General features: G+C 41.6%; 1 protein-coding gene and 1 long non-coding RNA gene across 6 annotated transcripts in view; one reads left to right on the forward strand and one right to left on the reverse strand.

Annotated features, from left to right (window-relative positions):
* The first annotated feature begins 173 nt into the window (after positions 1 to 173).
* On the forward strand, positions 174 to 8,723 carry LOC308178504. Of its 2 annotated transcripts, XR_013939791.1 has the most exons (4): positions 174 to 402; positions 2,890 to 2,990; positions 3,958 to 5,470; positions 8,162 to 8,723. It is a non-coding gene; the product is annotated as an uncharacterized lncRNA (long non-coding RNA). The 2 variants fall into 2 exon arrangements; XR_013939792.1 differs by lacking the exon at positions 8,162 to 8,723 and having other exon boundaries at positions 321 to 402; positions 3,958 to 8,034.
* An 8,742-nt stretch (positions 8,724 to 17,465) lies between these two features.
* The window catches only part of CPED1 (cadherin like and PC-esterase domain containing 1), a 150,447-nt gene continuing 143,970 nt past the window's right edge, over positions 17,466 to 23,942 (reverse strand). For all 4 annotated transcript variants that reach the window (XM_080590755.1, XM_080590754.1, XM_080590753.1 and 1 more), the window contains one exon: positions 17,466 to 20,634. In XM_080590755.1, the coding sequence (XP_080446881.1) occupies positions 20,407 to 20,634 (228 nt within the window). In that variant the 3' untranslated portion in view covers positions 17,466 to 20,406. The remainder of the gene's footprint in view (positions 20,635 to 23,942) is intronic.

The following is a 23,942-nucleotide window of genomic DNA, read 5'->3' on the forward strand; positions in this document are numbered from 1 at the left end:
TCCCCCGGCCGCGCATTGGCCGCCTGGGGGGGCCGGGGCGGGCCGGGGCGGGCCGGGAGAGCGAGGGCTGCGGTGCGCCCCGCAAACGCCCCGCAAGTGCTCCGCACCCAGGTCAGGCCGGAGGATGCTGCCCGGAGCCCCTCGGAGGCTGCCCGGAGCCCCCCGACGGCGATGCTTCTTCCTCCGGGCTCTGAAGCTTCTGCCAGGGGTGCCGGCGGGGCTCCAGGCGCGGCAGAGGAAGCTCGGGGTCTGCGGGGATGTCACCCCAGAAAGCAGAGGGGGCACACATTCCTAGCGCTCATAAACTCTAACTTGTCCCACAGGTTTTATTTATGCCGCCCAATGCTTCAGCAGCATGAGCTAGCCGGCCCTAGATCCAGCATCGCTATTCATTAGAGCAGCGTGAGTCCACTCCTCTTAACTTCGGTGCGAGTCTTATCAACTCCCAATTCAATAATTGCTACTTACTGGCGTAGACTGTCATGTTAAAAGCCAGCAAGGCGGCTCGCACCAGCAGCCTGATGCAGGGCTGCCGCTGGCACTCCGGCCTTTCAAGCCCTCTTTGATCACGGTGCATTGCTGCTTCCCTCTGAGTGAAACACCTGCACCGCAAACAAACCGGGTAAAATTGGCAGCCCTGTACAGGCTTGGATTTGACACAGTTGTAAATTAGTGGAATAGCTCTTGTTGACTGACAAGAGCTCTAACTGAAGAGCAAAATCAATCATCTCGACTGGCAGATGTGCATGATTTTAAGAGTACAACATGTAGAGAAATAATCAGACAAATGTGTTCCCCCTGTCTTTTTCCCCATGGATGTGCTGAGATATTTTAAGAGTGTTGGCTGAGGTACATTCAGGTCTATAAAACTTTGTCTCCGTCCTACTTTGCATTCAATTGCCTGCTCTTAAAGAGTCTCCATAGCATCGCCAGCTCTGGGCATGTTCCATATGACCCCATGAGCTATTTAAACCTTCCGATGCAGCTTGTTTCTGTGTTCTGAATTTCAGTCTGGAGAACATCTGCTTGTGGTTGCACAGAAACTTAGTCCAGAGTGAGGGAGAGGGATGGAGGACCATGCTGCAACACAGGGACCAGCCATGAAACAGGCCTGAACCAGCCAAAACTGTGTGGGTTGTGTCAGAGAATTATCTAATTATTCCAGGACACATGGTTCATTTTATCCTCGTTGCTGCTTCCTGGCTCCACCTACTCAAGTTAATTCAAAGCCCTGATCTAACAGCAGTGTATTTCTTATTGCCTTCTTGATCTACTTTGTGCATTTATTATCGATTGTGATTTTTTTTTCTTGCCAGTTCTTTTAACTGGGCTCTCCTCTGTATTTCTCTTTTTTTAATTAGTCTGAAGCCTTTGATCCTAAATTCTTATATGTGAGCTTTTGTCTGAAAGCTGCAGAACCTTATATTCTAATAACAATTTACATAAGATTTAAATTAGAAAAATATTGATTTCAAAAATTCCAATCCAATTTGGGTCATATTTTATATATGATATCATAAATAAATTCTCTGTTGGGATCCCATATGCTGGTATCTGATTTTGTCTACATTTCTTGCCACAATATCCATGAAGTAGTTAAGAAAATCTTTTGATCATACACACTGGTGTAAAGTAACACAGTTGCAGTCTGGATGCTAAAGAATAAAAATTGTGAGCTACCTCTTGAGATCATCCAGTTCAACCTCTCTCAGACGCTGGCAGCAAACCACGTTTTTCCACAAACATCTGATTTAAAGAAGTTTGGATTACTAGATGTGTTTGCCCTAATCCCCCACCTGCCTCTCTTGCCATGTTTCCCTTTCAAGCACTCTCCTGTTGCCCACAGCCCCTGCACCTCCTCTCTGGCTGTTTCAGCCTGGTCCCCCACCAGGACCCCCAGCCTCTTCCCTCCTCCTGCCCCCATCTCCCTCTCTGCCGTTTGCATCACCTCTCTCCTTTGTTCCCTCCAGCAAAACCCTCCTCTCTGGGCAGGAGCAGCACGCACGACAGTGCTGGTGCTTCAGAGCCCTCTGTTCTGGAAGGCCATTCCCTCCATCACAGGCAGCGACGTGAGTGTTTGGTACAGACACAACGAGCCAGACTCCAACACAAGGTCAAGTTCCAAGCCTGGGTGATCAAAATTTGCTACAAACCAGGGAATATAAATTTGGTTTACTGCTTATCTTGCATTCATTGTCCAAGGTGGGGCTGTCTTTGCCTATTCATAAAAAAGCACCTACATTTTTCTATTTTAAAGAGAAGACAATAAACTGTTGTTAAAAGAAAAGAAAAAAAAAAGTGAAGGAAATATGTCTCATCTGAGTGGTGTTTCCTGACTGGACATTTAATAATCTACTTTTTAATTATGATGCATGTGATCTTGACAGAGTCAATTACAGATAAGCATTTTTTTTTTTTTGATTCATTGCTAGATAAAGAAGAATAGTCTGTTGTGCAGACTTCGTGTGAATAAGCAGATCACTCAACAGATAATGTGCTTGGAAGATGGACCAAATATCTCTTTAAAAGCTAGAGGCCAGTGTTGTCATCATAATCAAGGCCTGCTGGACTATTTACTGGACACTAGTACCTCCAAAGTTAAACACCCTTGTTTCAAATTATTTTCCTTCTCCTGGAAGTACTGATGCCCAGCACAGGCACCAAAAAATGAGTACAATATAGCATACTGCATTATCCCACCTATACGTACGGGTCCTATCATCCAGCAGGGGCATTATCGCTTTATCTTAATGAAACGAGAACAAAGAAGCCCATCTCCCAAACAGAAAAATCTCCCATAATCACTAAATCAGATCATTCCTTCAGCTGTAAAATTTATTGTGTCTGGTGGTACAAATTATGCCACTAATTCATCAAATGTGCTTTCAGTCCATCTCAGTACTTGGCTGCACGATGACATCCATCAGCACCAGGAGCCAGGAAGGTGCTGAGCCTGTGCACAGAAGAAGCTGGCACCATTTCAGCACGAGGTACTGTCATCATGGTGTGTGTATGTTGGCTGCAGCAAGCTCCTCTGATGGAAGCTCCCAGGCTGCTTCCAGGTATCTTGTACCAGCAGAGCCCTGAAGCCGGTGTAAAGGTCACAGGTGCTGTTCAGTCATAGACAATTCCAGGTTGGAAGAGGCCCACTGAGTCAGCAGTTGTGACCTGCTGTGCATTCGCTTACCAGTGCCGGGCAATACCCTGGTAGTGCCTCAGGTGCCAGCGCACAGCTCTGCACCCTGCTGGGATCAGGGGGCATCGATATCGTGGCATCTACAGAACCTGGAGGCCTGGCCCACCCCAGCCTGCCTGTGCCCGCTGTGCTGTCTCCAGCCTTTCCTCCTCGGCCGGCAGGAGGAACAGAGATGTGCAGGGAGGCACAAGACATCAGGGCAGGGCTCCTTGCGCTCCTGGTGCAGTGTGCCCTTACACCGTAGCATCTCTCTGTGAGGCGATGTTTCAGCAGACAAGTCTTAGGCCTTCCATAAGGCCTGGCTGGCAGTAGTAGGGCAAGTCAGAGAGGAAAAGAGGTGTCCCTTCTCCCATTCAACCCCCCCCCCCCCCCAGATCCCACCTGCCTCTTGTCCAGAGGGTTGATATTAACGCTGTTCTCACTGTTTTATTTATTTATTTATTTATTTATTAGTATGTGTAGCCTGAAAGTGTTCGGGTCCATGGCTAATGTAGACTTGGCATGCTGAGCTCACAAATGCAACTGGGACAGCAATTAATATGCACCCAGTGCGTGGTGGCAGATAGAGACCTTACAAATACATGTAATGATTTCAAAGCCACCCCTTAATATCACCTCTGTAATAGCTGCACAACACAGTGTGCAGAACCATATTTTCTATGTGACTGGACATGAAAAAAAAAAAAAAAAAAAAAGTAGAAACAGGACTGGGAAGGCCAGGAAAGAGCAGACCTCTCACAGTCCTTTCCATTTCCTACTAGAGATCCAGAAGAAAGTTAAAGTCTCCAAGAAAGTTTCCTGGAGCCAATAACTTGGACGACAGTTGCTACGGCAGTTGCAGAGCAGATCTCCTGGCAATCTGCTTCTACCAGTGATGCGCTGCCAGAGAGCAGGGGCTGGGGAAGAGGAGATTCAGGTTGACTTTGACGTCTGCTGCTCCCCGTGGTTAAAATCTGGAGACTGCCCTTACCAATACCCACACCAGCTCTTCAGATCTGCTCACATGTTGGGGGATCCTGGAAGCAGATCCAGGTTTCTTCTGCAGTGCTGCTGACAAATTCTGTTCTCTGACATGGACAGTGTAAATGTTGGTATTATCTAGAGTTACTCCAGAGAGAAATTTTTTGGCATAAAAATATCAATTAAAATGTGCCACGAGAATGCTGATAAGGCTTCAAAGCATAACTAAGAGGGGTGTGAAGGATGTGGAAAAGAAATTCAGGTTTTATTTCTGACTTCACCCACATCCCACTTACTACTAAAAATTAAAATTAGTCATAAAATTGCACTTGGTAACAGTGCATCTTTTTGCCCTCCGTAAGTTTATCTGGCTGTTTCAAGGAGGATGAGACATGCCCTAGAAGGTTTGAGGATTAAGAAAAATGAAATTGTTTGTTGGTAGAAAATTTGGTTAATGTTTTCATCATACTTAGAACAGTAATATTTAGAATTTTTCATTATTTATTTATTTATTTGTGTATTTTACACAACATTTATGAGATCAGAGGAGGGTGGGTGCTTTTGGCTAGTGTTGCAGATCTTCTAGGAGGTAAAGATGCATTTTGGTGAAAAAATTAGGTCAAGTGAAGAAGAATGCAAGTGAAGAACTAGCTCAAGGACCTGAGTGACATCAGTGGGGGAGAGAAGTCCTCTGTATGTAGTTTTTAAGTCAGTGTCAGCCTCCCCTGAGGGTGTAACACGACTGTTTTGTTGCTGTATGTGGAAGCCTGCTTTGTACATAGGTTTCTGAGATAAGCAGGATAATATACCATGTATGTGTGCACGCGCGTGTGTGTGATGCTGCATTTTAGGTACAGAGCAGATAAAGGAGCTGCTCCCCAGGGAGCAATGCTGTCCAGAACTCAACCCATATTCCTGTTCCAATTGCTAATTTGTGTTAACACTTTCTACACAACAGTTTATAGCAATACTTTTTTTGTGTGTTTCATAACAGTGACATGAGTGGCATGCACAGAACTATTGCCATCCTGTGACGAGAGAACTGAGATTCAGAGAGAGATTTAACTTGCAGGTGTCAGATGGTACATCATCATCAAAACCACAATTAGGACCTCAGTTTTTAATTGCTAATTCCATGTCTATTGAGTTACTTAACTTTTGAGTGAGGATAATGATTGAATCAGAAGAATCCACTCTGTAACTCTTACAATACAAACCAGGCACTCAATTTATTATATTTTCTTTCATCTAGGTAGTGATATGCACCCGATCTGTAAAGCGTTCGGTCCAGTCATCAACCTCATTGCACCTTAGGTATGAATTTACCTACAAGCTCAGTTTCAGAAGGAGGAAATGTAGGAAGAAGCAGGGGGGAATGATGTTGTGCTGACAACCACAGGAACGCTAGTGATCACTTACTACCTGCAGTGTGGTGGTGGTAAAAAGGAAAGAATGAATACCCTAATTTTTCAAGTTCACAGTCTTTCAAGTTATACGATAACAGTTAAAACATCCCAGGCATGGGATTCAGATCGTTCATTACCCACTCTTTCTCCCAATTTCAATGATCTTACCTGTTTCAGTGCATTAATTTCATCTCTTCTGCCTCAGCACTTCTCCTTTTATTCATCAATTATCCTTGTTCTGTTCCCACTTACCACCTTTTGATCAGCAAAAATAATATTATAAAAAACTATATGGCTATCGTCTGAGTAACCCAAGGCTCACGTAAAGTTGTGCCTCTTCACTGATAGTGAGCATACCAGGTGTTAAAAATGAAGGTGCCAGAAGCTCCCTAGTGAGAAGATGATCTGTACATTCATAAAGGTTCGTTTTAATGTCAAAGTTACAAGTAATTTCAAAGTAGCAGGTTTTATGTCACTTCCAAAATTTTTATTTGGGTTAGTTGTGGGAAGTCTGAATGTTCTTTTTATCTGTATAAACATCAGCTCTTTCCTTGAATTTTATTAAATATTTAGTGTTAGTTATGTCTTGGAAAGTCTAACTTGTGAAAAAAAGAGCTTTTGTGTGTGTGTGTGTGTGAGAAACAAACTTATTTTTCTGAGGTTTTGAACTTCCTATTTTATCATTTTCATCCTGAGAAATATACACACACCCATGAGGTTCAGGATCTAGGGTATCTCTTCTGTGCCACCACCTGGTTACATTTCTCTTCTATGTGGACATGTCTGGGAACCCTTGTGACAGACCCTGGACATTGCAAGCCTTTCTTTTGCCCATTCTTCTTTATGTCTGTCATGTCTTCTAGCCATCACATAGCACACCCTCTTCAGACACACGACTATTTTATAAGACATCACAACAGCACACTAAGGCACTGGTTTTGCATCTCAGAATAATATAAAGTCCTTGTGCATTCCAAGTGTCCTTCTCTAAAACACATCACCGATACCAAATTTCATCTGCTAACCTGGTACCTGTTTCCTGAACCGCCTTCTTACTTCATCTCATCAGTGATCCACTCCATCTCTCTTTCTAACATGCTTTTTTTGGCTGGACTTGGCACTGGAGTATTTGAACCCCCTTAAACCTTTTAGCAGCATTGTCACAGAGGGTCTTCCAGCTTTGGAAATCCTACTCTTGCTATATCACTACAGCTGTGGCGTTTATACACTGTTGCATAAGGCATGGTGGTTGTGGTTTAAAATATGTGTAGCCACAGGCAAAATGCCAAAGTCTACAGGTTTAGACTGTCCCCAACTTATTGAACTCTGCTAAACTGGCGAGTCATCAAGTAGCTGAGGTTTGACATCTCAGCAACCTTGCAATAGCACAGGCCTAAACCGTGTAAAAGTTAGTGCTGATGGGGAAAAAATGGAATAGTTTAGGTTGTTTGGGGATTTTTTTGTGTTTTTCATGGTCTTCACACAGGTAGTGCTAATAACTATTTATTTGAAAATTTACTTTGAATCTCATCTTTTGAGATTGAACAGCTACAAGAGTCTTTAGTAACCACCATTGAAAATGGGGTCAGTGCAGTGTTTCAGAACATGTACTTTTCCCTACTCGTGCAAGCGGAGGGGACAATCCCTTAGCATGGTGCGGGCAGTGGCAGATATCCCTGGGGATTCATCCAGGAGTGTAGGGCAAGGCACCCTCCACCCAGCCCCATTCAGGAGTGGGAACAGCAGTGACTGTCCTCACTGGGACAGCGCGAGGTGTGACCCCGTGCTGCCCTGGGGGCCCAGGTGCCCCCAGGTCTCCACAAACACCAGGAGCTCTGAAGGGGGAACCTCAGCCCCTGCAATGTGGGGTGGCAGGTCCTGACCCCTGGCAGGGGAGTCGGGCAGTTTGCTTCTCCCTCTGCCTTTCCTTGCCCATCCTGCGGGCAGGGTTGTGGCCTGGAGGGCTGGGAACTGCTGCTGGCTGCCCTGGCTGCGGTATGCAAAGGATTCCCCAGATGAAGTGTAAAGGAGCTCGCAAACACAGCTGTAAAACTAAGTGCTGCAGCGTCATAAATATCTGTTTATAATCGTGCACACAATATTGAGTTTCCCTCTTGAATGAACAATTTATTTACAACCTTGACACCAAGTTAATGACTTCTGCCTAGAAATTAGGCATATTTCTATAGTTCCAATATGCTCAAGGCAAGTGCTTTCAACCCACATTACTGCTCAAAAAATTCAATTATCTTGTAATTTGAAACTTTCCTGCCCTTTAGCTAGTAAAGGACACCAGGCATGACCGTCAAGTCCTTTAATTTCTACTTTGTGTAAATATTAATCTACTTTATTTCATAAGTATCCTTACCAGTTGCGTTAGAATGTACTGATTCTCATCAATCTGCCCCAGCTGTGCTTGGTACTTTCATGTATGATAGTCTAACAGGTGCTTCATTACAGTTCCTGATTTTTTTTTTTATATCTGCAGCTGTATCTACAGAAGTGATTAGGAACTACTTTTGGATAATGACATTTGAATGTAAACTGTGTATAATTACTCAGAATTGCTTCCTAATGTCAGACTTCCCATTATCTGTAGTTTAATGGAGCATAAACCTTCTTCAGCTGAACCACGAAACCTGCTGCAGCCTGCATGGTGTCATCTGCAAGGGCGACGAAAGACACTGTTCATTCATGGACAAACATCATGATGAGATGCAACAGGCCTGGCCCACCAAATAAAAAATAAAAGAAGGGAAAATAAGACTGTTTTCTGGAAATGACCTTGAAATCATTGTCTTCACCTCATCTTGTGTTTTCTAATGCTTTCTACACTTCTTTTACATATGTTGGTGTAAAGAAGAGGAAGGAAATATGCATTTCTCTATCTAACCATCAGGTTGTCCAGGATATTACAGTATGCCAGCAAATAATATAGCTGATTCAATTGGAAAAATTTGCAGAGCAACTCAGCATGTGTTTTGAAGTACAATTTAATGGATATGTAATTAAAAGCTTTCATGTACATATAGGAAGCTTGAGTGTGTGACTCAGACGCAAAAATATATGAAAAAAACTCAGTATATTTTGTTTTATTATAGCTGTCACAAATGTTATGTCATTATCATGGTTTTGGAGTACATTTGGAACATTATTTTTATTTTTTTATTTATTTATATTTATTTTTATATTTGAGACTGAAAATACTATCATTAGCATTGACAGCAATGTTTCTATTACTGCTCTCCTTCTGGTGAATGCAGAAATTTAGAGGAAAAAATTTATAGACAAATCCAAACCAAAAATATAACCTTAATTTAAAGAACAGAGAGTAAATAATTTGCAGATAGTTTTACCAATAAAGATGGCATGTACGTTTATAGAAACTGGCAATGCCAAACACTAGAGTGGCATATTTAGATGAGCTATCTAAATACATAGAGTTAAGTGAATCATATGTGTTCAAAATGGAGAGGAACATATTCTCAGGTCTGGTTATAAAAAGCCCAGAGCTTGCAAAAATTCCTAATGTTCTCTATTTGATATCTGTGACCACTTTCAAGGAAATAAATGACAGCACTATCTGTATAGTACAAATAAAGCAGAAAAATAAGTGTCTGCTGAATAAAACTATATCAGATCATATTTGCATCATATAAAGTTAACAGAAATGTAAGTGTCTATTAGATCAGACCCCTGCAGCAGTTTTGAAGGACAAAGTTTCATTGTATCATTTCTGGCTTTAGAGGTGCTGTATATTAACTTTAAATTTACCTGCCTTACAAAAATAAGCAAACTGTTTAAAAAAGAAAAAAAAATCAGATGTAAAACTACTCCCTAGCTGCAGAATTTGTGAGTTTCAGAAAGTGGCCAGGAGCTATGGAAATAACTTTTTTTATAGAAGTAAGCTTTAAGACACATAAAGCTGTATGCTGAGGTGATGTGTTACAAGGGAGACTGCTTTACAGTAAGGCTCCTGAGACCACTTACGCATGTGTGAGTGTGAGAGTTGGTGCAATTTATGCACCAAAATCCAGAATCTGCTATATTACAGGAATACAACTCTGCCTATTTAAATCAGGGGTCTCCACTTCACCAACACCCCACCCCACCCCCCTTAATACACAGCCACCGTATTATGACCAGCTAAAAAGGAGGACGTGACTCTGTAAATGCACCGTGTAATTCCACCTATACAGGCACAAGAAATGTTAAAAAGGTAGGTGGGACACATTTTAGCTTTTTTAATTTCCTCAGTCTTTGTTTTTTTGACACCAGCAGGCCATTCTGAATTTTAAAAAGCATGTACACAGCAGAGATTTGATGAAATTCATGCACTGGTGAGCAAAACAAGGGAGGTGAAGGATGAAATGGTTCTTTTAACAGAGCATGGAAAACTGAAATGCACTCCTTCATCACTTTAGTGTCCATCTTTTCCTGCTAACAGGTTTCAGTTACATGGTGGACCCTAGCTGTAAACATCCTCATGTCTTAGTTCAGGAGGGGCATGCTGAGTCCAGAGGCTTGCTGAGGTGTGGAGGAGCCTATTGCTGTAAGTAGGCTGCCCAGCTCCCTCTGACTATCTGTGGAAACATCATGCATCCTACCTGCCCTGTTCACTGGCAAGACAGTCTGTGATCCCCATGCATGTAGCTGAGGTACAGAGGTACCTCGGCTCTCTCACAAAGTCTTCACTGCTTGTCCACCAAAATACAATTGATGGAGATCACAGCGTCACCAGCTGAGATCTGAATGTCAGTCGGCCTGTGAAGGTGGTGTGTGGAGGCTGGAAAAATTATTTTGTTCTACTGTGCACCAACAGGGTTGAGGGGGAAATGGAAAGGGTGGGACCAAGAGAAGATGGAAATGGAAAAGAAACTCTGAAAGATCTTCAAAATGGATATTAAATGGAAGGCAGAAAGAGGTTTGGGTAGAAAAGGAAAAGGCTTAGAATGGGGATTGTTTGTTTGCAGGAGTGGTCAGGATGAGCCGGGAGAGCCCATGAATTGCTTGCATGCATTCATCTTCATGAAGAGTAATGTGAGCATCTAAGTAAAGCATGAGCAAATCTGAAGAACTTTGTGCTTCAGAGCTTTGTCATTTTCTGGCCATCTGGAAGCCCTTCTGGGGAGGACCTTTTTCAAAAAAAAAAAATGAGCTGTTGAAGGAAGAAGTCTAGACATGAGGAAAAGGACACAGGTAGTGGGTCCATATGTTGGACATATGTGTAAGTCATTGATACCAAACAACACTATCTGCATTCTGGACTAGATGGTCATAAAATATTTATGGATCCAGGAAACAGGTCCATTAATAGTTGAATGTGTGGCCATGATGGGGAACTTGCTTAGATGCTTCCATAGTAGTGGTCTCTAAATCTAAGATGTCAAAAATAATCTGGAAGGGTACTCAGCTCTTCTGCTGAGTGTCTTCGTTTCCTTCAAAAGTAATAAGACATCATGCATGAGCAAGGGAGGAGCTTAGATTTCTGTCTATTCAGCACAGCTTGCACTGTCATTAATATTGTTGTGCAGTGAGCAAAGGCCTGCAAATAAGCCATGGTGTGAAAGTGGAAAAAATAAGGCTAAGTCCACCTATACTGTTTGGTGAAAGGTTCTGAAGCACAAATAGGCAAAATCGTACCTGTGTTTTGTCATAACATTTTTACCAGAGCCCTTGTAAATCTAGCCTTGGCTTTTCTTTCAGCTTATATTGAAGCGACCAGCCACTTGGACATTAGCCATGTTTTTCATTTCAGTGACTTGTCTGTGGCTGAATTACTGTTAAAACCTTAAATGTGCCACAGGATTTTTTTCTCCCTCAGCTCTTACCCAGATCTTCTATGCTCTGCATAGAAAGCCTTTGCCCAGTAGAGGCAACAACATCACTTCAGTTTCCTAGAATCAAGCAACAAATAGCCAGATAGCTGTTTTCACTCACGCACATCCCAGAAAATGTGTGGCAAGGATGGAGGAAAGGGACAGGATCATCCCAGCTTCCCCAAGCCCCAGAAGGTGGCAGAGACCTGGTTCTGGTGGGAATAGCAAGTCTTCTGTCCCAAAATGGAAGGAATCAAAGCAAAGCTGCAGTGGAGAGCACCTCCCTAGGACAAAAAAAAAGGTCTTTCTGGATATGTAAGTGCCATCCTTGGCTGGCATACTGTCCTCAGTCACTTTCCTTCTGCAACACCGGAATGTGCTGCCTTACTGACTCTCTCCCATCAGGTATAGGACCATACTCTTCAGTGTTACAACGGTGGTTCTGTTATTTGCATGCTGATACCTTATAAATAGGTCAGTGCACCTGAACAGAACCACAAGCCAATGGAATCAGTGTGTGCTCAGAGGAACAGGAGCTATTTGTCCCTTACAGATCAAGTTTTACGTGCCCCTGTCGCTGCCCCTGCCCGAGCTGTGCCTGTGAGCGAGGCCTAGGCAAGCACTATCATTGCTGAATTCACTGTTCTAGAGCAAAAATACAACTTTTTCTAGAGGATATCAGCCCAAACTAGAAACAACTGTGAACCTGGGGGACAAATAGTGACTAAATGCTTGATATTCTGCCCCTCAGAAAACTCAGAGGTTCCGCCCAGGGAGGAGCGGAACGAAGGACGGCATACCCTATAGGCGTCACAGTGATTGCCTTGCACAAGCTGTGCTGCCTTGTTGAGACAGCCTCCGCTCCAGACTGGCTCCTGCGGAGCCACAGATCACTCATTAAAATGACTTGCATCTCTGCTGAATCTTAATTAAGAAAAGTGGAGCAGGTGTTTACTTGTTTTATAGGCTAATTATAGTCCCTAGGGACTCCCTAGGCACAGCTAGATATAGTTACAGAACATTAAGAAGTTCCTGATTTTGACCCTTTTTGTCTCATTTATGGTCTTGTATTTATAGCTGGTATTTATTCATATTAATTTAAGGATATTGCTTTGAGGCCAGGCATTCTAATCTCAGGAGCTGCAGGACAAGACCATGAACTGGACTCTATTGGGACAAGATGCTGTTTCTGTCTGCAGCTAACCTGGGAGATTGACAGCTCCATCCTGCCTCCAGCCCATCCCTTGCCTTTCCCCTTCGTGCTTTTAGGGACGCTTCTATTCACCTACTGGCATAGCTGCTATCTAATAGCTTCTCAGCCCAAATCATCTGAAATTGCCCAGGTTAGTTTACACACTTTAATTTGTAGAGCTCAATTCTAGCTTACATTGTTCTGAGCGAGCCAGGTTAGAGAGCACTTACATGAACAGCTATATCTACAGAGTAACAGGCAGTGGTGTCTGGGGTGTAATGGTGTGTGTAAGACGTGGAAGAAATGCACAGAGCAGTAAACTTTTCATGGAATCAAATAGGATACGTGACCAAGGTGTTTGGTTCAGACTTTTAACACCTGTTAGATGCTTTTATGGCACAGTAAAGTCAGCAGCCCCTAAATTATTTAGGCTCTCCATAGACTTCCAGGACAGAAATAAATCCTGGAAGATGGGGCTCTCAGATGCAAACCAGGTACTTATCTCTGATCTGGTGTCTAAGGCTGAAAAATATTTTTTTGTTGTTGTTGTTTCTGAGTTGAGCACCTGACAGCTTGGCTTGTCTCACAGAAAGAGAGACATCCATCCTGCACTCCTATAAAGCCATAGACAGAGATTTGTTCTTCATTTTTGAAAATGAAGGGTCTTGACCTTGCATATCCCATATTACCATTGAATGTTCTGGGTTACCTGCAGGGCTGGTTTCCTCCTGATATAGTGCACAGTTAAACGATTGGCCAGCTGCAGGAGCAGATGTTGAGAATGTACCAGCATGTCCTGCTGATGGTGGTGGTGAGCTTGTGGCCAAGTTCTGGATCTGAATGAGCAGAGTGGGAATGTGAAAACTTCAGCTACCTGCTCAACGAATCCCACAGCCACTCCTCTGCTGAGCTTACATTTATTTCTCAGAACTTTAGGTCTCCATCAAAGGTTTCTAAGTGTTGCTTTTGGCTCTCTGTAAAATAAGCAATACTGTAGAAGTAATAGATACTGCTAGAGAATAATTCAAGTCTTGATCTTTCTGTGATGAGTACAAAGTATGAGCACATTCATAATTAAAATGCCTCAGTTAAATATCTGTAGTCAAGTGGGAGGAATCTGGGTTCTTGTGCCTGAAAATAGATGGATAGTCTGTTCAAGTTGTTATCCTTGACTTCCAAGCTGAACTTGTTTCGAGGGTCAACATGTTTTGAGTCCATATTCAGGCTTTGCTTTCATACCTGCGGGTGTGCTATTTTTAAAGCTCCTCCAGGGCTTCAGTCCTGAGCTGTTCTATAGACTGAAGAACCACACAGACAGGCAGCAGCACGGGATCACTCGACCCTATCTCCTTGTTACTGAAGAGACATGATGCAATACAGAATTCTGGGGCCAATATTGGGTGGAGCAGTAAGACCTGTTATGATTTAACCTTTTAACATCAGCAGTAAATCCCCTTGTATGTATGTATTTTATAATAGCTAGGAAAGACACAGTGTACAAAGGATGTTGAAATAGGATTTTACAGTAGCTAATAGATACCATTTGCTGTAAAGAGAGCTCATCAAAGGCCCTGAGATTTTTTTTTTTAATAAGAGTATCAGTCCATACAAATTATGTTCAAATTGTAATCACTCCACTAAAAACTTCAGAAGGAGACAACATCATGTTATTATATATGAAGATGTGGCTCTGATTCTTTATTTTTAAAGGAAGTCAGTTTGGGGCTAGATCATGCTGGGTGGTGCATTGCCTAATGACTTGCAAGGTCAGGTTTTCAAGCTTTAAAGTGTTTTCCGTCCTATTAGGATAAATAGGGATCAGCAGGTTTCTTCAAATATATTTGAGGCACTAAAAACATTATAAATAGAGCCATAGATGATTATCTGGAATATACAGAATCTTTGGAGCTGGCATGTGGAAGTAAAGGAAAGAAGCCTGACAGAAATAATAAAACTTCTCTGATCTAGTAACTATAAAACAGTGTGGCTGTTATCTGGGGAGGCTGTACAGTCATTATCAGGCAGAGAAGAAATATTACTCTAAGCCCCTTAATTCCAGTGAATCATAAAGGAAATATGGAAGTTGATAATGGTAAGTACAAAAGAAAAGATAAAAGACATTTTCAGAATATGTCAAGTGAGAAACTGCCAAATACAGATCTGGTCTTTAAACTTGGGCAATATCCCACAGAAGTTACTGACTTTAAGGGGCTCCTGAGGACTTTCATTTCATCCGCTTGACTTCTAGTGTGCACTTCGTAACTGCCCTGGCTTTGCCAGAAGGCATCTGAGGCATTTTGGTTCCTCACTCAAGGTTTTTAGTTCTCCAGTCTCGTCCTCACCTAGCATCTCCTTAATGTCCTGAGAGAAACATTGAGGCACTGGCTGCTTTAACTGCATTGCCTATCATTGCTCAAAACAGATTGAAAAACCACGATGTTGAAAACAACATCTGCCATGGGAATTTTGTCCCCATAATGAAGCACATGAGGGAAATGCCTACCACAGTGATTGTGTGCAAACGCAGCTCATCTCGCTCTGTTAGGCAGGAGTGTGCAGGGAAGATTCCTCCCTTTCTTCATGCAGAAAAGCAATGGGAAAAATGATTGCCGAAAGCTGAGAAAATACACTGTTGTCTGAGACTGAGATGAAAGGGATGGAATTTGGCTCCTTTTTAGAGCAGCTCACCTCCAGAGGAAATCAAGGAGAAGCTGAGCAGGTGCTGTGTTTCACAAAGACCTCAGTTCAAATTTCATTTAAACATATGCTTTATCTTCAGTCCAGGGCTACTTAACATGGTGTACCTTGCCAAGGCTGTTGAGCATGGTTGAGGGATTGCAGGAAAGGCTGCCCACAGCTGCCTGGGAACCGGCAGATGGATGAACCTAGAAAAAGGACAAGTCCTTTGCAGTAGAAACTGATGCTTCAGGAGGCCCTTTTGTGACCCTGTGGGATCATCCTGACCATCCAAGTAAATGACGTGAGCACTTTTCTGGGGCTCTTTCCTCTAGGTACTGACCCAGACTGACACATGTAACATCACCTGTACTACCACTGAACCACATACAAGTAAGGCTGAAATGTAGAGCCTCTTTGCACTGTGTAGTTGGGGCTTTTCTGCTCAATGGATGGTGTGAAGGTACCTGTAAATACTACGGGATCAGGATCAGCACTGATACACAGGTGTACCTGCATTATAAATCATCTGTTCTGGTGTCTTGAAGACCAGTCCTTCCACAGGTTAGGATGGCAGTGGAATATGGCTTGTTAAAGGCAAGCTATGTGAAGAGCTAAGTGCTAGTGCACCCTAAGTACTTACCATAACACAACTGTTTTAAATTCAACAGAGAAAATCACTGCCCTAGAGGAGAGGCATGCTTCACCCAGCTGCACTCAGCAGATCTTTTGTTGTTGGAATTGACAAAAACATTAAGATAAGAACATTGATATTTTGAAGATTCACCCTGTATTTGCAATAATCATCTCTCAAATTTCCAAAATCTGAGATTCCTAAGGTGAAAGAGAAACTTCTCTGGTCATCTGAAAGAAAGTTCAATGTGAAGTAGAGCAGGTACTTGCAGTCATACTAGTGAGGTAAAACAAGCCAGATGCAAAGCTAGCAGGCAACCTATATTTTTTTCATCTGAGACTACAGGGGCTTGTTTAGCAGCTTGACTCTATGCCAAATAGCTCACTGCACCTCTAAAAAAATTGCTTTACTCTAAAAAAGTAATCTGAAAGATCCCTGGACTGCAGTCAATATCATACATATCTGCTTCTTCAAAGCATTCTCTTTGGCTCAGCATAGCAACAGAAGCATAACTATTAGTGGTTATTTCAACCTCGAGGTAATCGGATGCCCTGCTATCCCACCCACTAAGTAAATAAATTGACTTTGATGTCCCTTTAATATGTCACAGAAGAGAAAAATAAAGTAGAAAGCCTATATTTAGTGTTGTGAAAAAAAAAAGATTGTTCTAAAGAATAACATTTTCAAATGAATACTAAGTGTAGAAATAGTATTTGTAGATCATTCTTTCAGCTCCTTGTCAAATAAAGCTAGTTGAAATACAGCATCTCCAATGACAGAGCTGACTTGCCAAGGTATTTCCCTACAAATAGGAAAATCTTTTTTAATTACAGACAATAATTCCAAAGATATTCATTGGGATGGACTTGATCATGGTGGCTGTCTACACTACAAGGCTAAAACCCAAATCACTGTGCAAAGTTTGTGGAGTTATATGAAAGACAGTGAGTAACTCATTGAACGGTGATACATCATTCTGCAGCTTCAGCTGAAGTTAAAGGGATGAAGTAATAGCTGGGGTTACTGCTCTGTATTTCAAGATATTTATTTTTCACAGCACAGTTTCAGTCACCCTACCTGTAGTTTAAAGTATACATTAGTTCCACTCTAAATTCCACATGCTGCTGGGCAGAAATTGTGCAGGAAACACCACTTCTCAGTGTACTTGTTCCCCAGCCTGACTATGTCAATCCTTCCACCAATTCTAGGGCCATTCATGTCTGTACCAGGAGGTGGAACTCACCTTGACAATGAGGTCCTTCGCTATTTTAATGGTGCATAATGTGACTAAGGTAAATATATGGGAGAAAAAAAAAAATCAACTACATTATGAGTCAGTCTTAATATAGTAGGAACACTCTAATGCTTATTTAGACAAAATGTCATAGCAGACGTGATAATTCTACAGTAAAAGGTACTCTCACTGGAATTCAGACATAGTAATTATTTTACTGTCTTAATCTGTAAATGTTGATGTGTATAAGCAGGCAGTACTTCCATATCAATCTCAATTTTCTTCTTTTATGTACCTATAGATGATATATTTTAAAGTGAAATAGTGAAAAATGTACTTTTGCACCTGTTTTAGTCTCCATTCCCTTCATTTATTCATAAGATTACATGGATCATATATAGTGATGGAAAAAAATATTCAAAGAACTCATTTAAATAAGGATCTGTTTACAAATTGTATCAATACCTTTATACACATGTAGATACATACACAGTTAGGTAAAAAATAGCAAACATACAGAAAAATTCAACTTGCTACATTTGAAAAAAATATTAAGATTTGGAAAACATTAAGACATCTGGGTGTACAGCACATGTAAACCATTTTGTGGTGAAACTGGAAGTGATGAATTGTACATTCACCAGTATCAGCTACAGTATAACAAAGTCAGCTCTTTTCATCATTATAGCTGATGATTCAGCAATCGGCTTTGATTAACAATTAACAAAACATACAAACTCAGTTCATGCCTTAAAAACATTTGTGTACATAAAAATAACAGCAACAGCATGTGGATTTAAATGAGCAAAGAAAATCTTAACAGAAGTAAGTAACTGTAATACTCCTATCATTGATCATCTCAATGCCAGTGACTTCTGGCTGTGTTTTGCATCTGGTGATATTAAAGGCATGATATGAAATCAAATTTAAAGTTGTGATGACTTGGAGTTCCAGACCCAAGTTTATATATTATTTCATTTTCATACAATTATATTCCTTAGATTATCACATTGCTCAAAACCAGATGCTGACATTTTCAGTATTTATACACAGTTCCTGACCCTTCTTTTCATGTAAAGCTCCATGTCAGGGAAAACTTTATGTAGAAATTCAGGGACATTTACTGTAAGCACAGCAGCAGCATATTACAGAGGAACACATATATATTCACATTGTCACACCAAATGTAAGGTTATTGCCTAAATTAGGAGCTTTGTTAATATAGTCGGAAGTCTCCTAAATCAGGTAGGCCAGATCCTCTTTCTGAGGATCCTCTGACCATTTAGGGGAGTTGGGCTCCAAACTGCTGTCTTAACCTATCTTACCTGAAGTAGCAAGAATCCACAATACTGGATTAGTAGCTGGGGTTACTGACTGTGTTGAGTTTATGGATCTTTGATAAATCTTAAATGTGGTGTTATGAATTTCTATTCCTACTTCTATACAGGGCAGCCTTTCTGTGTGCTACCAAGGCCAATAAGATGGTGATTAGTTCTGCGCTATAATTTATCTTCACTGACATTACTTGCAGCTTCCTTTCCCAGACAGTGGACGCAAGTGAAGGATTATATATAAAATTGTGAGGGGGGAGCAAGTCACAGAGCTCAGTGGACCCTCCATTAGACTCATACATACCTGGTTCTGACTCCCCTCTCTAGTGCGTGGTATGAGAGCGGTGCCCTGATTGCCAGCTCCATGACAATCCATAACTGGATTTTTACTTTTGAAATGCTCTTTTATTATTATTAGTAGTAGTAGTAGTATTTAAATTTCAAGTGTTCTTGGTGCATTTTAATCATACAAAAACAATACTGTTTCATCTTATGTTATTTGTTGTTGTGACACATCAGGACCTAGTTTGGTCAGATGCTTTAAAAAGTATCTGTTTGTCGTCATCTCCTCAAAGTTAACTACAGGCACAGTGATGTAGTGATGAGGACTGTGCAGCCTTTCTCCATCATGATGGGCCCACACTCTGCAATGGCAAGTGCCAAAGAGGCTGGTACACCGAGCATAGAAATAATTTGTAGGGTGAATAACTTCAAGGGGCTTTGTTCTCTGTCCCCATTAACACATCACCCAGCTGCTAAGATTGGACCATATTTGGTTTCCCATCAGGGTACCACATCTGTGAATTTGTTGCCAATGTTGCAGACAGATTCTTCCTATGATGATAAACCCTCTCCTTTGCCTTTCATTCAGAGCAGGTATGCAAAAATGGGTGATGTAGATGCCCTACAGCATGAAACCAGAGTCCAGAGAAGGTTTAGCCCCCACCAAGCAAGAGATGCAGGCAGTATATTCTGCCCCCAGGACATCATATACTGCTCGTGATAGATTAAAAACAGACAAACAAACAAGCAATCAAACAGATCTTGAAGTTCTTATGCGTGCTTGCAAAGGGGACTTTTCTCCTGTTTGTGGTACTGGCTTCACACATTGGCAATTCTTAAAAAAATCATAAAAGAAAGGGCACTTCCATGCAAGGAGCACACTTTCTTGGCTTAAAGGCCAGGGCAGTTACTGAAGTACATATCTAAGCAGTCTTCCTGCATATGGCCACTCTCCGAAACTGGGACTTCAAATAAGTCTATGTCAACATATTCACTATATTTACATGCTACATTGAGACAGTTACAACCAGTCTCAAGTCTAAGCAATCTATTTCTGTATTAGCTTTAGAACACGCAAAAAATAGAGTAGACATCTGTTCCATCTATGATACAAAGAAGGGATGTGTTTTCAGAAAAAACACTAGAGTTCTAATGTAAAACATTAATAGACATTTTCAAATCTAAAAATCAAATGCCTAAATAGAAAAGGTTTGATATTGAAGGGGAACCAAGCCATGTACAATAAAAATCTTTAAAATGGAATGTAACCAGTTTCTAAATACATTCAAATATTACAGTGTCTCTATAAATAGAAAACTAGATAGTGCTGAAGAGATAAAGCAGTCCTTTCCAAATCATTCAAGTGTATACATTTCTCTCTCTTTACTATCATTAATAAACAGTTGCTTGAGCTACAGCTGCTCTAGCTTTTGGCAACAGTTCAAGTAACTGCCCCTTTTCTCTCTCTTTGCATCTTTTCATCTTCCATTCTGAAACCACAAAACTGCTAGGGCATATCTCCATTTCATAAAGATTTAGGAAAAATGTCACACGTCTCCAACTCTGTTGGTACATGTGCAGTCAATAGAGGAAGCACGTCATAAATTCACCATGGTTGTTTGATTGTTGCTCAGGTGGCAGCACATCTCTAGTCCCAGTGTGACATCCAAGAGAGGCTATGTGCTGACAAGCTCCCTCTTACTTGCACAGAGCCTGCTCAGAAGGATTTCAGAATAAACTTGGTTTATTGGACCTCGGACATGATATGGGGACTGAGAATTTGTTGCATAGTCCTGCAGTTGTGATAGCTTGCTTTGACTGCTGAAATATTTCCCCAGCGTATAGTGCCTTGATAACGTCATTGTTATGTGTGGACTTTCTTCAGAGGGATTGGATTTCACCACCTGCAAAAGAAGTGACATATGTGAATGCTTTCTGCATGCACCTAGCGGGATACACAGCTGTGTCTACACAAATGTTGAGACAGCTCTCCACAAAGCAGGTCCTGATACTCTTACCTTGAGCTGCAAGTTGCTTACAAACACCGTTTAGTGAGACAAATTGTTAGATTATGTGCTGTTTAACACACAAGATCCTACTCAGTTAAGCCTTGAAATGTAAACGTATAGCCCCACTACACTCACTTGGCTGATTCTGTAATGTCTCCAGTGTATTAGGCTCTGTGTTCTCTTCATTAGGGACAATTTGATCTCAACTACCAAATTCATACTTCACAGCTTGCCTGTACATCTATCATGGGAAAAAATAAACTCAGGACAGCCCTGACTTACAGAAAGGTATAAATACAGACATGCTCTGATCCCAAGTAATTGAGGGACCTATGCTCTTTCTCATCTGCAATCCCTTCTAGAATGTTCTTGCTCTCAGGGTTTGATGAAAGAGCAGCCCAGTTCCATGGTGGGCTGAGAAGTGGACCATGACTCGTTTCTCCAAGAAGGGAGTTCCAGTGCATTTCAACAGCCCTGTATCAGCTTGGATGTTTTGGGGCAGCATATGGACAAAACCACAGGGTGGTTCGGTAACTTCTCCTTGGACCCCCAAGTATGCATAAATCTCTGGGATTATCATGTTCAATACATGTGGAATAATTGGATATCTATTAGACTAGTGAGAAAGTGAAAGGTAGGGTCCTCAGAAGCTTGATGGCTAAAAGGGTCTCCTGTGAGATGCTGATGGCCTGGTCTCAGTGAACACCCTGTCACTGATGAATAATGAAGCAACTTCATGAGAGAGAGAACTCAGAACCTTGCACAGGGCAGAGCACCCTTACCCAGCCAGTGGGAAATACAGAGACAGCAAAAGAGAAGCCAGGCACTAAACTTATTTCTGATAGCTCTGATGGTTTTCAGTTTTTCTGCTGTATCAGTCATGGCAAAAATATAAAAAAAAACAGACTTCATTTATTAATGTATACATTTATGCAGGAGCATATTAACTCGTAAAAAGATGATGTCTATTTACAGTCAGTGAACAATGAGAAACAATGTTCATATGTAGTGAAGTTCATAGTAAATGTATTGAAACAACCCACACAAAATTAAATGTGACTGAAGGAAAAACATGTGCAAAGGCTTGAAAGACTGGGCAGAAAGGCCATGACAGAGCTGGCTGGACTAAAAAAAGACCAGGAATTATCCATGTAGAAAATTAATATATCCTCTGATCAATTTGATACAGCTAAGCCAAGGGCTGTTATTTGTTTTCAGGCAATTACTGCAGGTTCATTTTTCTAAATTAATGCCTTAGATCTTACAGCTATTCCAAAGTGATGCCACCTTGAACCAATCATCCAAACTGCATTCCTATTAGGCATAATCTCCAAGGAATGCAATCTAATGTTCACCCAGCAGCCAGGCACTGATTAAGATACCGAAATACCAAGGTTGCTAGTTTCTGTGTTGTGCCCATGATTTCATTGCTATTAAATTAGGGAATAAACCTGAATAAAAAATAGACCTTTATAACTGCTGGCCAACCTACTCCTCCATAAGCATTTGTGATGAATGAGGTAATCAAGAAATCATGTTTTCATGTGTGCACAGAACTATGTTTGGGCAGAAAGTGCCAGAGTTATGCAAGATTTTCTGTCCCAGATCAGTATAACCCACCCATTAGACTAGATCCTTTGGCAATCAGAGCAAAGACTGTAGGGTCTACAGAGCTGCAGATTTCTGTGCTGTCAGGGTGACTCAAGGCCCTGTGAAGTGTGCCAGTGTGAACCCAAATAATTTATCAGGACAAATGGGAAATATTTGACCAGCTACTGAGAACTAAATGAGATCTGATGAATATATTTCAGGTCTTGTTATCTGCACAGAATGGACGGCCCTCCATTGCCACATGGCTGTGCTTTAATTCAGATGGCATTTACAGAGGGGTGCTCTCTTCTGGGAGTTTAGGAAGCTATTTTAAAGAGAAAGAAAGTGAAAGTACAAAGCAGTAGGTTTAATCCACGTCATCTGGTTTCATAAAACATGAAAAGTTTTGGCCTTTTACATAGCGTTCTTGGCTCCATCCTCGAGGCAAAATGCCATTTTCCTAGCAGAAACTGTTTCAGCACCTGATGAAACTCCATTTGCCAGGATTCAGAAATAAACTGATGACAAAACTGTTAAAACTAATGAAGTATCAAAAGCGGTCAAGGACTTTATTTTTGCTTTTGTCAAGGATCAAGTCTGTTTTTTGGCGTCTGATAGATTCTCCTGGGCACATCCATGCCTCTTTCAGCACACTGGCCTCTCAAGCCTCGTTAACAACAGCTCCATGATCCAAATTCTTCCCTGATCTTCCCCAGAAACACGTACTTTCTGCTGAGATCCTCAGGCAGAAAAGCAAGGCCAAATCTGCACATGAGCTCATGAAAAATGAAGGAAGAGTGCATGAAAAATGCTGATAACTGATCATGCCAGGCTGTTTTCCACCTACAAAGCATCTGAAATATTTTCCTTTGAAGTTCTCCATTTCACTCAAAAGCTCTGTGGAAATGGCAAGAATCAGCAATAACCCACGAAGTATACCTACATCTTGGTCCTAGAAACAAAGGGGGGTCAATATTGCTGTCTGGGTGAAAAGGAGGGAGCCATGTACTCCACAAAATTATTTATCCATTGCAGAGGTATCTGCTCTGTGGCTTCTCTCCTTCTCAGCTCCATTTGGACTGAGCTATGTTCACCCCTTTTAATGCATTGTGCAGAGGAGATTAAAGGATCAGTTAACTAACCACATCCATTATGTTTGGTCCCAGAGCAGGACAGAGGCCCCAGCAGTGGTCTAAAAACATATGAGCTGCTGAGGAGCCTGAGGTAGAAACCAGCTGTGAGGTTCACGTTCAGCACACGTGCTCCAACAGGTCTGAAAACGCTCCCAGAGGTGTGCTCTGCCCCAGTCAGCCTCATACTGGATCCGAGTCGTGGCCAGTTGCAGCTGATTGTTCCTCTCTTTTGGGAACACATTTATTGTCCCATGGACTGTTCTGTCCCTTACATTGTTATCTTAGTTTGGGATGGTTAAGCAGAAAAATCAAAGCCATATATTTATTATTTTTTTATTATGTTTTAAGTGTGTTGCAGCTGAGATAATTAAATATAATCCACAGGCTACAAGAAGATGGTCAGGTTGGCTGTGCTAGGGTTTGGCTGGCAGAAATCACAAGGACACACTCTGGAATATATGCTTGAATTTACTACCATCT

The sequence above is a fragment of the Anser brachyrhynchus genome, assembly GCF_964034855.1.
Source record: "Anser brachyrhynchus genome assembly, chromosome: 1".
Taxonomy (NCBI): Eukaryota; Metazoa; Chordata; class Aves; order Anseriformes; family Anatidae; genus Anser; species Anser brachyrhynchus.